At 42.3% G+C, this 15231-nt stretch overlaps 1 protein-coding gene across 4 annotated transcripts in view; it reads left to right on the top strand.

The window, feature by feature from the left end:
• The first annotated feature begins 576 nt into the window (after positions 1–576).
• The window catches only part of Ankrd30a (ankyrin repeat domain 30A), a 65894-nt gene continuing 51239 nt past the window's right edge, over positions 577–15231 (top strand). For 2 of the 4 annotated variants that reach the window (XM_031383117.1, XM_031383116.1), the window contains exons 1-9: positions 577–1023; positions 3586–3700; positions 3823–3996; positions 7119–7225; positions 8725–8786; positions 10003–10127; positions 10380–10455; positions 11138–11171; positions 14957–15029. In XM_031383117.1, coding sequence (XP_031238977.1) covers positions 779–1023; positions 3586–3700; positions 3823–3996; positions 7119–7225; positions 8725–8786; positions 10003–10127; positions 10380–10455; positions 11138–11171; positions 14957–15029 — 1011 coding nt within the window. In that variant the 5' untranslated portion in view covers positions 577–778. Of the gene's footprint in view, positions 1024–3585; positions 3701–3822; positions 3997–7118; positions 7226–8724; positions 8787–10002; positions 10128–10379; positions 10456–11137; positions 11172–14956; positions 15041–15231 lie in introns of those variants that run through there. The other 2 variants (XM_031383118.1, XM_031383119.1) reach the window with 2 other exon arrangements.

Raw genomic sequence — 15231 nt, 5'->3', positions numbered from 1 at the left:
CAACCTATTCTTCTTACCTTCCATCAGCTTGTCTAAATCGTATGACTCTTTAGGCTATGAAGCACAATCATTTATTATCCCAAACTGCTTAACGGATTAACTTGACAAAATCTCTTCCCTTACTCTTCCACGCCACAATTCCATCCATGCTGTTTGTAGTTTGCTTTTTGATTATTATCGCCTACCTAGAATCCAATAGGTTTGCTCCCATGACCTTTTAACTGCCACTGAAATACAAGGCCAAAGCTAAGCAAGGAAGCCTGGCTTCTGCTGCTCTAGAAGGTTCTGTGCTCATCTGCCAGATGCCCTTGAAGCCCGCAATCCTGGGGTCTGGGTTCCATGGTGGTGAGCACCGCCCACCCACCCCACCCCCGGTCCTGTTGAAGCCTTGCAGCAATCACGCCCAAACTCAGGTTAACCCGCTGGGAAGACATTGTCTACCTCTGCCTTAAACTCAGGACTAGAGAACCCACTGGGTTTCACCGTCCTGACCTCCCCAACAGCAGAGAAGGCGGAGCCTGGTCGTGCGCATGCGTGCTGGGCACCGGTTGCTGCCGGGCCTGTGTGAGCATGCGCGGCAGCTAGAAGGCGCGGGTTGCTAGTTTGCAGCTTGGTTTGGCGATTATAGTGCTTTAAAAACCTGCCGGGCCATGCAGCGTCTTTCCCTTTGGGATCCTGTGCGTCTAGGCTGGCTTTTCAGTAAGTCCTAGGGCTGCGTTGTGGAGGCCGCCGTCGTCACGCGGAGAAGAAGGTGCCTGTGAGGGGCGTACCCTCTGCCATGAAGAAGATTTTTGGCTTCAGGAGTAAGGGCCCATCGCCCTTAGGCCCCTCTGCCCGCCCGCGCAGCAACTGCGTGGGCTTTGGACGTGAGAGTGCTAGTGGCTCCCACGTGCCCAGGTACCACATTCACGACAAGGATATGGGCAAGATCCACAAGGCTGCAAGCGTGGGAGATGTAGCCAAAGTGCAGCATATCCTTATCCTTGGGAAAAGTGGCGTGAACGACAGAGACAAGAAGGACAGGTAATAAATGGCCCGCGAGCTAGCTGGTCGGGGAGCGTGCACCTTGTCTGGCTTTGGGGCTAGAAGACTGAGCCCGAGTCTGGCTTTCACTAAGGAAGCTTGGCTCTTCCCACCTTGCTCTGAATGCCTAAATCTTGGTGGGGTCTAAGCCCCGCTGTGTGTGAACCGCAAGGACAGCAACAAAAAACACTCCAGCTGCCTTCTGATCCACTGACAGTTCGCTTCACTGGCTGTATAAAGCGAGTTAACTAACAATTTAACTTTCTGCACACATATAAAAATGTTTATATTGTAGAAATGTATAATAGGAGAAATGTCTCTGTTCAAGGTTAAAAGTTATTCCACTAATATACAGGATCCATCTTATATCACCGTACACCTGTGTGAATGTGTTTTGTTTTTTGTTTTTGTTTTTGTTTTTACTGCATTTTGAAGTGGTAAAATAGTTCCATGTACTCAAATCGAAGATTGATGATTCCCAGAACACGAACTCCGAATCTCCTTATCAGTTTTAGGCAAACCAAATATGACTGTCAGCATTTTAACAATTTTGAGTTTCTTATGCCGCTTTTGATTTTGTGATGAGACTAGGAAAAAAAAAAAACCTTTCTAAAGAATCAAAACTATTAGTTTTCACAGATCAGTCATTTACTAGCAGCCAAAGAGACACAGCAGTGAGTAGAGCGGAATAGAAAACCCAGAAGGTACCCAATACGTGAGAATTTAGAAATTGATTCTGGTAACACCCCAATTAGTAGGGAACATAACACTTCAGAAATGAAATGGTTGTTAACTTGTTTGGAGAAAACTAGCTTTACATTTCTATGTCACTAAAATAAATTCCTAATAGAATTTAAACATTAAAAGAAAGCACAATGAGAAGAGTGCCAAAACAAAACAACGAGACTAAGAATGACTGCAGAACCACTGTGTGTGTGTGCGCTTGTGCATGTGTGTGTGTGTGTGTGTGTGTGTGTGTGTGTGTATGTGTGTATTGGTGACTAAATGCAGGTTTGTGGTGTATCCTCAGGATACATTTTAACATTGAGCTTTTTAAGATGAAGCATTCTCAAGACCTGATAAAACAAAATCTGAGAATAAAGCAACTGTGTACTTGCAAAGTATTCACAGTACATGTGTATATTTATGTATATATATATATATACATTTACATATATATGAATATCACATGAAAAAAATCTTCATTTTACAGAAAATTCTTTTAAGTCAATGAGGAAAAAACTTAAGCTCTGAACTCTTAATTTTTTTATTTGATCATTTATATATTGTTGCTGGGGATCAAATACACAGCCTTGAATGCGCTAGGCAAGTTCTCTAGGACTGAGCTGGATTCCTAGTCCCTGGACTCTTGATTTCATTAAAGCTTTTTTTTGGTAGATTCATAAGTAATCTATGGACATTAGAAAACTATTTTGTGTCGGTGATAAGAGCAGGAAAGTAAGTTAAGAGAGGAGTGAAATGTCAGTTTTCAGGGGCACAGCGTGTGGATGACAGCAGAGTTCCTGCTGAAGCTTGTGTTGCTTTCCAGCAGACACACCGATCTTTATGTTGATCTGTATCGTGTGTGGGTGGGGAAGTATGTCTGCTTCCATCCTTTAGTTTGTGTGGCTTTATCGGTGAGATGTGTTTCACTTAGACAAACAGTAGTATTAGTCTGGGGATTTGCTGGTTTCTGTGATCTCCCCTGCCGACCCCATTGGTTCAAATGTGCTTTATTCTTTTGTATTCATAGCATAGGGGGTTGCTGGTGTACTGTTAGTCCTTTCCATTCCCAATTCTCATTTGTTTATCTGTTCACTGTCATACCTGCCCCTTACCTGTGAACACATGCACAAGAACTGTGGGCTTGCCCTGTGACCGGGGCTGTCACTCTATTTTCTTTCTTTTTAATATTCTTAAGAGAGATAGATGATAGATAGGTAGGTAGGTAGGTAGGTAGGTAGGTAGGTAGGTAGATAGATAGATAGATAGATAGATAGATAGATAGATAGATAGATAGGAGAGATTGTGTTCGAGCACGTGTGTGTGTATGTGTGTGTGTGTGTGTGTGTGTGTGTGTGTGTGTGTTAGTGAAGATGCAGTAATGCCATGCTGTGCTTATGGAAGTCAGAAAACTTTCAGGAGTCAGTTCTTTCTTTAACATGAGATTTAGGAAGCATATTCAGGTTGTCAGGCTTTTGTAGCCAATGCCTCTGTCCAGAGAAAGGCTAAGTGATGGCTAATAAGCAGCAGTCTGATACCCAAGACAAGCTACATCCAAAGGCTATGGATACTTCTTTGCAAATTTGGCTTCTCTGGGCTAGGAATGTAGCTCAGTAATTGTTTGCCTAGCACAAGTCTCAGGGGTTCATCTGCTGTACCACACACACACACACACACACACACACACACACACACACACACACACGCACACACACACGGTTGTATATTTAAGAATGTACTGTTGTCGGAAGAAAAATATTACATACTGTTCTACATTGCATGAAATATATTTTTAGATGATACTTTGTAATTTACTAAGAAGTGCTCTGGTTTTCACAGGACCGCTCTACACCTTGCCTGTGCTTACGGCCACCCAGAAGTGGTGACTCTCTTAGTAGAGAGAAAATGTGACATAGATGCCCGGGACAGTGAAAATGGCACGGCCCTCATTAAGGTACCAGCACCCAGCACTTCCAACTGAGATGCATCTCATTTAAATACCTGGGGCAAAAAGACATCACTTCGATTTAGATATAGTGATAAGTAAAGCCTAAAATGTGTTTATCTTAACAACAGGCCGTTCAGTGCCAGGAAGAAGAATGTGCGGCTATACTGCTGGACCACGGTGCCGATCCAAACGTGATGGACAACAGTGGCAACACTGCCCTCCACTATGCCGTCTACAGTGAAAACTCATCCATAGCAGCCAAACTGCTTGCACACAATGCAAATATAGAAGCCAAAAACAAGGTACAACGACAGCTTTATTTCCAAAATAACCAAATACAGAGACACATTGTGAAGGTCATTCTTGTCACCATGACTGGGTTGAGAAAACACACTTCTGTGTATTTTATGGGAATGTTTTCAGAAATGCTCAGATCATGAGGTCTCTGGATCTAAGTAATGTTGAATCCAAGATTGACTAGACTTGCCCTTTAAAGATAACTTTGATTATGTTAAAGATAATCCACACATCAGTCAGGAACTCACTGATTAAGCCAGTGTCTTATTTTCTTCTTATTGCAGTCATTTATTTGTAGGGGTAGGGGGTGCGTGTGTGCCGCAGTGGACATGCAGAGATCAGAGGACAGCTTTAGGGCGTTGCTTCCTAAAGCAACTGCACAGGTGTCAGGGATGAACTCAGGTTGAAGGGCTTAGCAGTGAGAACCTTTACCTGCTGACCCATCTCTCTCTCCCTACCTCCCAACTCAATTGCATTGTAAAAGTTTTCCTTTTTACCCTTTTAGAAGTATTAGGTATTTTAAGGGCTAGAGAGAAGGCTCAGTGGTTAAGAGCAATGACTGACTTATACAAGACCCAGGTTCTGTTCCCAGCACCCTCGTGGTGGCTCACAGTCAGCCCTAAGTCCTATTCCAGGGACCCAGTCCCTCTGCTTCCTTCTCTTCTACTGCTCTTGTGTTAGGTTCTTTTTCTTTTTTTTTTTTCTAAGGCTGGGCGGTGCGCTGTTGGATTATTTATCCAAGAGCTCTCTGACTTTTCAGTGTAAGCACTTACAGCTATAAACGTCCCTCCTAGGACCTCCTCTGCATCCCAGAGGCTCTGCTGGGCTCGGTTTTCTTTTTAATTTCATTCCAGGAGCTTTACATTTTTCCCCTGATTTCTTCGATCTCCTGATATTTGTGTAGCGTCCTTGCTTTTGATTTCTAGTTTTATTTCACTACGGTAATACAAGAAACGATTTTGGTCCTTTTGTATATGTTATACTTGATTTGCGGTCTAGAATGTGGTATGTTTTAGAGAAGCTTTGGAGAGGCTGCTGAGACAGGCGTGTGTTCCATACCTGTGTGTCGTAGGGACTATATTGTGTGGAGATCACTTAAGCGCATTTGGTCTGTGGTGTGCTTTAACTCTGAAGTTTCTTCCGTGAATTTTAATTTGAATGAGCTACCTAAAGATGAGAGTAGGGTGTTGACGCTGTTCTATTGTCTTGGACATGACAGCTCTCCTTTGTTCCTCTTTGAAATTTGGGGGTCCCCTTTCTCTTCTCACTGTGGGATCAGGTCATGTCTTAGTCAGGGTTTCTATTCCTACACAAACATGACCAAGAAGCAAGTTGGGGAGGAAAGGGTTTATTCAGCTTATACTTCTACACTGTTCATCACCAAAGGAAATCAGGACTGGAACTCAAGCAGGTCAGGAAGCAGGAGCTGATGCAGAGGCCATGGAGAGATGCTCCTTACTGGCTTGCTTCCTCTGCCTTGCTCAGCCTGCTCTCTTATAAAACCCGAGACTACTAGCCCAGGGATGGCACCACGTCCATCCAAAGCTGATGGATCCCTACCCGCTTGATCACTAATTGAGAACATGCCTTACAGCTAGATCTCATGACGCACTTCCTCAACTGAAGCTCCTTTCTCTGTGAAAACTCCAGCTTGCGTCAAGATGACACACAAAACCAGCCAGTACAGGTCATCAGCAAGTAGTTTTTCTTTTTATTTTTTAGCAAGTCCTTTTCTTACCCACGGAGCCACTTTGGCAGCCTCTTGCTTGTTGTGAATTGCCTTAGTGTGTTTGTTTGCATGTTGCGAAGTGTTCTTATGTCTCAGGCAATTATAAGTGGTAGCTTTGCTGGAGATAGCGCCAGAGTCGGCAGTTACTTACTTCTGAGCTTGAGATAATATTGTTCCCTATGTGCAGGCCGCTCTCCTGGCTGGCTGCTGATGAGAGACGTGGTGTTTGCTTTTGAGGTCAGTTGGTGTTTGACAGCTTGACTGTTTTCTGTCATGGGGCAGGCCTTCTCTCCTCGTGTCGTTGATGCCTCTTGTTTTGGGATGCTTCTTTTTTTTTAAGATTTGTGAGTTTTCTGTTATTGTGGTTTCATTGAACAGATTCCCCTGACCGTTCGTTAGTGTTTGTCTCAGCACCTTTGTCTAGCCCACTGGTTCTTAAACGTTACATTTGTGTTGCTGATTTATATTTTGTCTGAGATTAAATAGCAAAGACACCTGAGTCTCAATTAAAATGATGCCAGAGTAAAAAAACGAATGAAAAACAGTAGGGTGTCCATATTCTTCACAGGCAAGAGAAACCCTTGCTCCTGCGCCTTGCAGTGGAAGCAGCATCCCTTCCATTATCAGAGAAACCCACAGATCTTTCAGTAGTAAGCAGTGGGTGTCCATTTGCATCTAGGTCTTTTAATTTAGTGCCCATTTCCTTAGTGACTCACTGGAAGCAGGAGTGTCTGACACTGGATCCTGGAATGCTGGCATACACAGAGGAGACTCAGCAAGTGTGAATAGCCTAGAGGGAACTTCCACACTCTTCTGAAGTGTTTCAACTTATTTCCTCAAAACTTACTCCTTCTGTTTTAATGTTTGCCACAAGAAATAATTTTCAAATAAAGCTTGAGTAGAGTTGGAGATTGCCTTTACTTGTCATGTCAGTTTATTAGTGAATGTGATCATGGAATTTTCTGGAAATGCTACCTCTAGAGTAGACAGTGTTGTTTGGTGTTTGCTTTAAGAAGCCTTCTCTGGCCGGGTGGTGATAGCACACACCTTTAATCCCAGCACTTGGGAGGCAGAAGCAGGTGGATTTCTGAGTTCGAGGCCAGCCTGGTCTACAGAGTGAGTTCCAGGACAGCCAGGGCTATACAGAGAAACCCTGTCTTGGGAAAAAAAAAAAAAAAAAAGAAGAAGAAGCCTTCTCTGGAGATGCTAATTTTGCTCATTAATTCAATAAGGCATTTGTAACTTTTAGTTCTGTTAGAGCTACTGATAACAACAGTCCGCATCACTTGCCTCCAAGAGATGCTTGACTGGGTGGGTTGCAGTCACATAATGCCGAAGTCTAGTTCAGTGGAGAAGTCAGTAATTTGTGAATTATGGATTGCCTGTGATGTCTTACAGGATGACCTAACACCTATGTTACTTGCTGTAAAGGAAAATAAACAGCATATTGTGGAATTTTTAGTAAAGAAGAAAGCAAGTATTCATGCAGTTGATCAGCTTGGAAGGTATAGTAGTTTATTTTTTCAAACGTTGTAGGTAAGAGTGCTTGCTGTGAGTTTAAATCCGTAGCACTCATATAAAAGCCAGGCATGGCTGTGTGTGCTTATAACCCGAGGAACTGGGAATGGAGAGAAGCCAGTCCTGAGAGCTCGCTTGCTAACTGAGTGGACTGGGGAAGTTCAGATTCAATGAGAGACCCTGTCTCAAAACAGAAAGTGGAGCTTGACTGAGGAGGGCACCTACTGTCCCTGGCCTCTGCATACCTACACATGTATGCATACACCACACACTACACACACTAAACAAGTAAAACCTGGTGTTATAAAGTGATAACAACCACTGAGAAATATAAGTGAAGGAGGTGGAGGAGGAGGAGAGGAGATCATTAACTTAATTATGTAGATGTGTTGATGTTGTCAGCATTGTATGCTCTTTATTTTTTCCTGTTTTGCTTCTAATACTCTAATGTGTTTCTAATGTATTTTTTAAAGTAACTTGAGTAGAGGAAAGGGATAATCTTTAATAGATAATCTATTGGTGGGTAATCATGGGAGAAAAGATAGTTTTAGATCCCGGTATTTCCAAGTTAACAGCTGACTTCCTCATATAAGGAGGAGGATGATATGTCCTTTGGATTCTGTTGGTTGAGGAGATAGCTCAGTGGGTAAGAGTGCTTGCTGTGGAGGAGGAGCTTAGTTAGAATCTCTGGTTCCTGTGTAAATAGCCAGGCCAGGCACAGTGCCTGTGGTCCTAACATGGAGGGGCAGACCGGCAGATCCTGGGGGCCTGCTGGGTGTGGCTGAGCAGCCAAAAGCACATCTGGTTTACTGAAAGAGCCTGTTTTAAAGGAGTACAGTGGAGAGCAGTAAACCAGTAGCTCACCTTTCGGGCTGGGCAGCCTGGCCAGCAAGCTCCCAAGATCTGCTTTTGCTTTTCAAAGGATTTAAAATTTGGATTAACAAGGAAGCTTTTCGGCAGACATCTCTAAATCAAAGTCGCTTACACTCATACAAGACCTAGGTCCTCATGACCAACCGTGCATAAAAGAACAACTTATCTTCCAGTGCAATTAGTGATAAATGTAGAAATTAACCCTTAAAGAGAGAAGGACTGGTTCAGGGTTTGATTAGACAAGGAGCAGTGCCCAGACCAAGTCTTAGTCTTCATGTTTTGTGCTATTGGTGATTAGATAGTTCAGTCATAGTTGACAGTTACTATGCAGTAGTTTGTGACTACTGCAACATTATTAGAAACTATGAATGCACGCTCATCTGGATTCTTTTTGGAATTCCAAGATAGCTTAGCATGTGATTGTATTTAACAGACTGCCTTTAGTTCATCACCTATACTTCACTGACATTTGCACATTTGAATCATGTGAGATATGATCCTGATATTATTTCTGATTTTGCCTGTAATACTGTTATGAATTTAACTAATATATTTAGTAGGTTTTTTTTTACTTATCAGAATTAAAATAATAATTTTTATTTTTTAAACATAGCAACAGGCAAATATTTGAATATGATGGGAAGAGACTAAAACATTCTGAAAATGGCAGTCCAGGTAAGATTCCTCATTTCTCCCTGTGGGCCTTTTCTGGGTAGCCATGTAGCTGAAGAATGTTTCAGTCATAGAAGAGCGATATAAAACATCATTGTGGGAGTGTCACTTGTATGCTTTTCTTTATTTCTCAGTCTAAGATGGAGGATTATTTAAGAAATTAGTTAAAGGAAGTTTAAAAATCTGAAACAGCATTCATGGGGACGGAGATCTTTTCATTTTGACCCTGAAATCGTTAGAAAAGTGATTTTCAGTTATTGCATTATATGCTTCCTCCATCCACATTGTAGCGAATTGAGCTGAGCGTAAGAATGGATTCCACAGCAAGTAGATTACTTTAGTAAGAGAATGTTATTTTAGTTGTTTTAATTACTAATAAAGTATTACAAGTAAAAGTAGGTACAATATGTTTTCAATATAGAATTAGAATTGTTCTTTGTATTTTCAGAGTCTTCAGTTTAGGAGAGAATACCATATTGTTCCTTTGATTTTCTTTTTAGTACCAGGCTTACTAAAATTTTTTTCAATCAATAACTTCTTTTCTCTCTCTCTCTCTTTCTCTCTCTCTCTCTCTCTCTCTCTCTCTCTCTCTCTCTCTTTCTCTGAGTGTATGTATGTGCGTGTGTGTGTGTGTGTGTGTGTGTATGCGCACACACGCACGCACACACATGCATACACTTATACATTGGGAGTGGAACCTGGGGCCTCATGTGTGCTAGGCAAATGTTCTATTGTGGGTTTAAATCCTACCCCCTAATAACTTTAGTTTTTAGGGGAGTTTTAGGTTCACAGCAAAATTAACAGGAAGAAACAGAATTTCCCATATACCCCAGGACTCCCAAACGTGCATAGCTTCTTACTTTGCCATTACCATCTACCTGAGTACTGAGTAGTGGATACAGTGGTGATGGTGCAGGTCTTTAATCCTAGCACTTGGGAACCAGAGGCAGGGGGAATCTCTGAGTTTGAAGTCTAGTCTACTAAATGGGTTCCAGGACAGCCAGGGCTGTTACACAGAGAAACCCTGTATCTAAAAGCAAAAAACAGGGAACTAGCTAACCCTACATTGACACACCATTATTACTCCAGCATGTCTATCTTGCATGACACCTGACACTCTCGGTCTTGTACGTTCTGTGGATTTAGGCTAGTCTATAATTTGTATTTGCCACTATAGTATTGTAATCAGAATAATTTCACTCTCCTAACTATTCCCTAGGTGCCACCTGTTTCTCTCTCCCTGACCCCCACCTCCCAGCAGCCACTGCTTTTTACTCCCTTCCGAGTTTTACTTTTTCCTGCATAGTCATGTGTTTCTCCATGTTTGAAACATTCAGTACCAAGGTAATTGAATATAGTCACTTAAGGTATTATTTCCATACACCACACACCACATACCCACACAGGCCACCACCTCCCACCAGGCCATCACCACCCACCAGGCCATCACCACCCACCAGGCCATCACCACCCACCAGGCCACCACCACCCACCAGGTCACCACCACCCACCGGGCCATCACCACCCACCAGGCCATCACCACCCACCAGGCCATCACCACCAACCCATTTTGTTCTGTTCTGTTCTGTTTTGTAGGGCAGGTACTCCACCGTTGAACAAAGCCTCAGACTTGGCATGAGCAGCATCGTGGGAAATTCTAAGACACTGATTAGTTTGTTTAATTCATACCTTGCATGAAATGAGGAAAACTTTTTTCCTTTACTAGGGAAAGCCAACTGTTGTCACATTCTGAAAGCTTGAGTTAATAGTCTTATTTTATTCACCAAAGAGAAAGAAAGGAAGGAAGGAAGAAAGAAAGAAAGAAAGAAAGAAAGAAAGAAAGAAAGAAAGAAAGAAAGAAAAGAGAAAAGGAAATCAGATGCTTATGGGAAATTGCACAGTGCTCGTAGATTGTGCTTTTTTGTGATAGGGCTTTTATCCTCAACTGTAGCGCTAACAACCTGGGAGAGCCCGAGCCCACCATAACAAAGTAATTGTACTCCTGTGATTGTTCCCAGTGTTATTAGTCCAGAAAAATCCTGCAGACGGATGGATTCTGCTAATGGTGCCAGCTGCTGTCCGTCTGCTAGTGTCCAGGCTGTGGTCGCAGTACTGGCCATCCTCCTTTAGGCATCATAGTTGGATAAGCTCTGTTCCTTGTTCCTTTTTGGAGTTGATAAACACGAAGGGGAGACAGCATTGCTAATGGAGTAGTTACCTGTCAGTAGTATTAGCATTCATTCTAGATAGCCTCTAGGTGTGGGTACCAAAGGGAAAGCATTAGTAGTAGTAACATCTTAGTGTTTTACTTTGTTCTGTTGGTTTAAAATGCACTTTCTGTTTTTCTTTAATAGTGGATAATGGTTCTGAAGATGGCTCTTTAACCAGGTGGGTAGAAATGTATAATGTTGTTAAAATTAAATGTTAATGGCTTAGAGAATACAGAGGAGAAACACTAGGATTTGTTTAGTGTTCTGCTTTGAGCTAGATAACTATATTGTGTGGTGTGGCTAACGTTTCTTACAGTGGTCACAGAGCTTTGAAATGGAGTCTCATATAGTCCAGGGTGGCCTCAAACTTGCTATGTAGTCAAGGATGTCCATCAGCTTCTAATCTTCCTGCCTCCCTCTCCCTAGTGCTGGGATTACAGGCATGACCCACCATGCCCATTTTATACTGGGAACTGAACCCAGGCTCTGTGCGTGCCAGACAAGTACTCTATGGCTCCTCTGTCCTAGACGATGTTTTAAATTGATTTCTTAACTTACAAATTTCCCAGTCAGAGAGAGAGAGAGAAAGAGAGAAAGAGAATATGAATGTGAATGTGAATGTGAATGTTTTGGGGTATATTACATACTGAGAAGGCTTAAGGTTGATAGTGGAATCATCCTTGATTGTTCTTCAACTGTATTTATTGAGGGTAGGGGCTCTGAATTAAACCCAGAACTTGGCAATATGTCTGGTCCTGCAAGCTGGCTCATTATGGGGCTTCTGTTTCCACCTTCTGAGGCTGGACTCTCAAAATGGTGGCCATGTCCCTCTGGCATTTATATGGGTTCCTAGGGGCCCCATTTCTGGTTGCAACACTTGTATAGTAAGCACCTCTGATTACTGCAGCATCTCTCAGTTCACTTCTTATTTCCTTAACTATTTTGAACTTGTGTTTAATTTTCATAACCAATTTTTCTCAAATAAAGTAAATTCTTTCCCATGAGAAAACTGTTAAAATAGTTTGAGCTGCTGGGTCAACTTTTAGTAGACAGGAATGTGGCTCCACATCTGGTGTCAGCCTAATTCAAGGAAGGTAAGGTAGAGACCCTCAAAAACACGTGAACTGGAGGTGCATGTGTTTATGCCTCTCCCAGCTGACAGATGTCATTGTGTGGGCAACAAAAGGGGTAGCAGAAACCTGGTAAGTCACGGGCATCTTGCAGGTGGGTGGCAGGTGATGGAGAGGTCATTCACAGGATGAAGAGTCACTGCTTACTGTCATTTGAGCCCATCCTTGTCTCAGGAGCTGTGCCTTTATAAGGTGAAAGTTTAAAGGTTGAAAGTTGCCATTGAGGCCCACAGGAAAGGGACCTGGGATGAAGATATTTAGATGGTTGTAGGGAAGCAAAGGTACAGTGTCTAGGTACCTAGGATTGGTTGCTGACAGAGGCCACCTAGGAGAGACTACAGCAAGCAAACGTGTCCTGGACATGGCCCACAGTTTTGCACTGCTGTGGTGGGTGTACTCTGGAGAGGCATGGCCTCAGAGACTTCGTCCCAGGATTGCTTCTCACTGCTGATACGCCTTTGCTGCCACCATTACGTGGCCTAATGAGTCCTGGGCATCAGCCCACCCGATTGGACAGGTTTGCTGCAGATCAACATGAAGATAAACTTTCATGAATTAATGCTGTTTCGATGAATTAATGACTTTATAGTGTTCCTGATTTGATTCAAATAATTTTAGAAAGAAAGTTTAAAGAGATTGTTTTAGTTGTTTTGCCAAAAAGATGTAATGAAGTTAGAATCAAGAATAGAATGTGGGGCTTGAGAGATGGCTCAGTGGTTAAGAGTACTGACTGTTCTTCTGGAGGTCCTGAGTTCAATTCTCAGCAACCACATGTTGGTTCACAATCATCTGTAATGGGATCCAGTGCCTTCTTCTGGTATGTCTGAAAACAGCTACATAAAATATAATAAATAAATCTTTAAAAAAAGAGTAGAATGTACCCCCTCCTCCTAGGATAGTAAGTAAAGACAGCATAATAAGGAATACAGTGAGCTTGCATAAATTACCCTAAGAAGAAAAATGGGCTTGAGACAGATGTGTGATCAAGAAAAGCTGTTCATTTTAGATAAGGTCCAAGGATGAAGCCACAGGTGTGCACTATGATAAAGCAAGGTCATATAAAACTGTTGCTTTGAACTTATAATGAGCTTATAGAGTGAAACACTGCTTTGAACTTACTATTGGCATCCTTCTGTAATTTTGTATAACATTTTATCTGTGAAGTAATTTTATAAAGAACTTTAAGGCTGAAAATGAGAATAAAAATAAACTGTGACTCTTGGGGCTCTGCTCCATCCACCAGATGTATAGAGACAGTTTATATGTATGTGCATATGTATGTAGGTAGGTATGTGTGTATGTAGGTAGGTGGGTACGTAGGTAGGTATGCACATGCACTTGTGAAACTGATGAAACAGGTGGTTGGGCCTGACCAGAGAGAGAGAGAAAGAAAGAGAGAGAGAGAGAGAAAGAGAGAGAGAGAGATTTTCTTTTCTTTCTGGCTCATGAAGAGTTAATGAACTCAGCCTCTCTCCTGTCCAGCAAGGGGCCCTTGAGCTAAAGAGAAAGGAGCTTTTTTTTTTCTTACTCCCCTGCTGCTATCAGCCGGAGTTATATTGCCAGAAGCCACCAGCTTCTGGCCCCAGAATAGCAAGAAAGTAAAACTGCCAGAAGTCAGCAGCTTTTGGCCCTAGTTGCTGATGCTATCCATACGTCTTTCCCCGCCTTCTTGGGTACTGGGGTGCCAGGTGGGCCCTGACAGGTTTCAAGGGACTAGTAATTTATGTATCCCTAAGTAGTACGTGACCTACTTAGGAACATGATTGGATTTTTAGTTTTTAATGTTTGTTTGTTTGTTTATCAATTACAGTGTTCTGCCTTCATGTATGCTTACACACCAGAAGAGGGCACCAGGGATTATGAGCCACCAACCGTGTGATTGCTAGGAACTGAACTCAGGACCTCTGGAAGAGCAGTCAGTGTTCTTAACCTCTGTCTGAGCCATTTCTCCAGCCCCAGTTTTTAATGTTTTAATCTGTAGAAAATGTATTGCCAACACAATAGTTTGTACTTAAGTTTACTTAAATTTAATTTTCAAACTCTTTAAATTTTCATGGGATTCCCTATAGAGTTTTAAGGTACCTGGAAGCTATAGGGTGGTAGGTCTTACTATAGAGCCCTCCCCAGCCTGGCCTGCAACACTCTAAAGCAGCCTGACCTTCAGCTTGTGGCAGTCTCAGCCACTTTGTGATTGTAGGCATGTGCCGTCAGACCTGGCTGATAGGGTCTTAGCAGGCCCCTTCCAGGCTGAGTGCGGAGTTTGGAGCAGGATAAACAGGGCAAGGCAGACAGTTTGTCCCATACTTTAGGCTATCAGAGTCTCTTCAGTGCTGAAGATCAAAGTGATGTCAGACGTCGGATGAGATTTCAGCACAGACATTAGCACAGGCAGTTTCTGAAACCAAGTCATTCATAGGCTCACAAGTATATTGACTTTCACAGTTTAATACGGAATAAAGAGTGATTCTTGAGTATTTCAGAGTCGGAGAAGTGGAGGCAGAAAGAGGCAACTGAAAGCTTTTTGAAAAGAGGCCAAATTTGAATCACATCTACCGAGAGATGTTTATTTTACTGATTACTGATCTGCTCCTAGATTTCTCCCTTACTGATGGAGAGATGGCTCATCAGTTAAGAGTATTGGCTGCTCTTCCAAAGGTCCTGAGTTCAAATCCCAGCACCCACATGGTGGCTTACAACCATCTGTAATCAGATCTGATGCCCTCTTCTGTCGTGCAGCCATACATGCAAATAGAATACTCATATAAATAAATAAACAAACAAAAAAATAAGTAAAAGAGCTCATCTTACAGTCTTTGCTGGATGTTGTTCCAAGGTCTTCTAACACACCTGACCCTGCTGATTCCTGGCCTACATCAGATGAGGATGACTATGACTTTGATACCAAGGTAAAATGCAGGTTTGTGAAAATAATGCTTTTGCTTTGAATTTGTTTTGCTGAGTGTTTGCTCTTAAAATTTAGTGATGGTCTATCATTGTTTTATATGGAATATTGATCAGAGAAACATTTTGTAGAACAATGACTTGTTAAATTATTATTTATTTTGGTGACTATCAAATACTGATTGTTCCTTGGGGAGGTAGAGGCTG

The sequence above is a fragment of the Mastomys coucha genome, unplaced genomic scaffold, assembly GCF_008632895.1.
Source record: "Mastomys coucha isolate ucsf_1 unplaced genomic scaffold, UCSF_Mcou_1 pScaffold20, whole genome shotgun sequence".
NCBI lineage: Eukaryota > Metazoa > Chordata > Mammalia > Rodentia > Muridae > Mastomys > Mastomys coucha.
The sequence above is the reverse complement of the archived record's forward strand: the minus strand, read 5'-3'. Positions and strand labels throughout refer to the sequence as shown.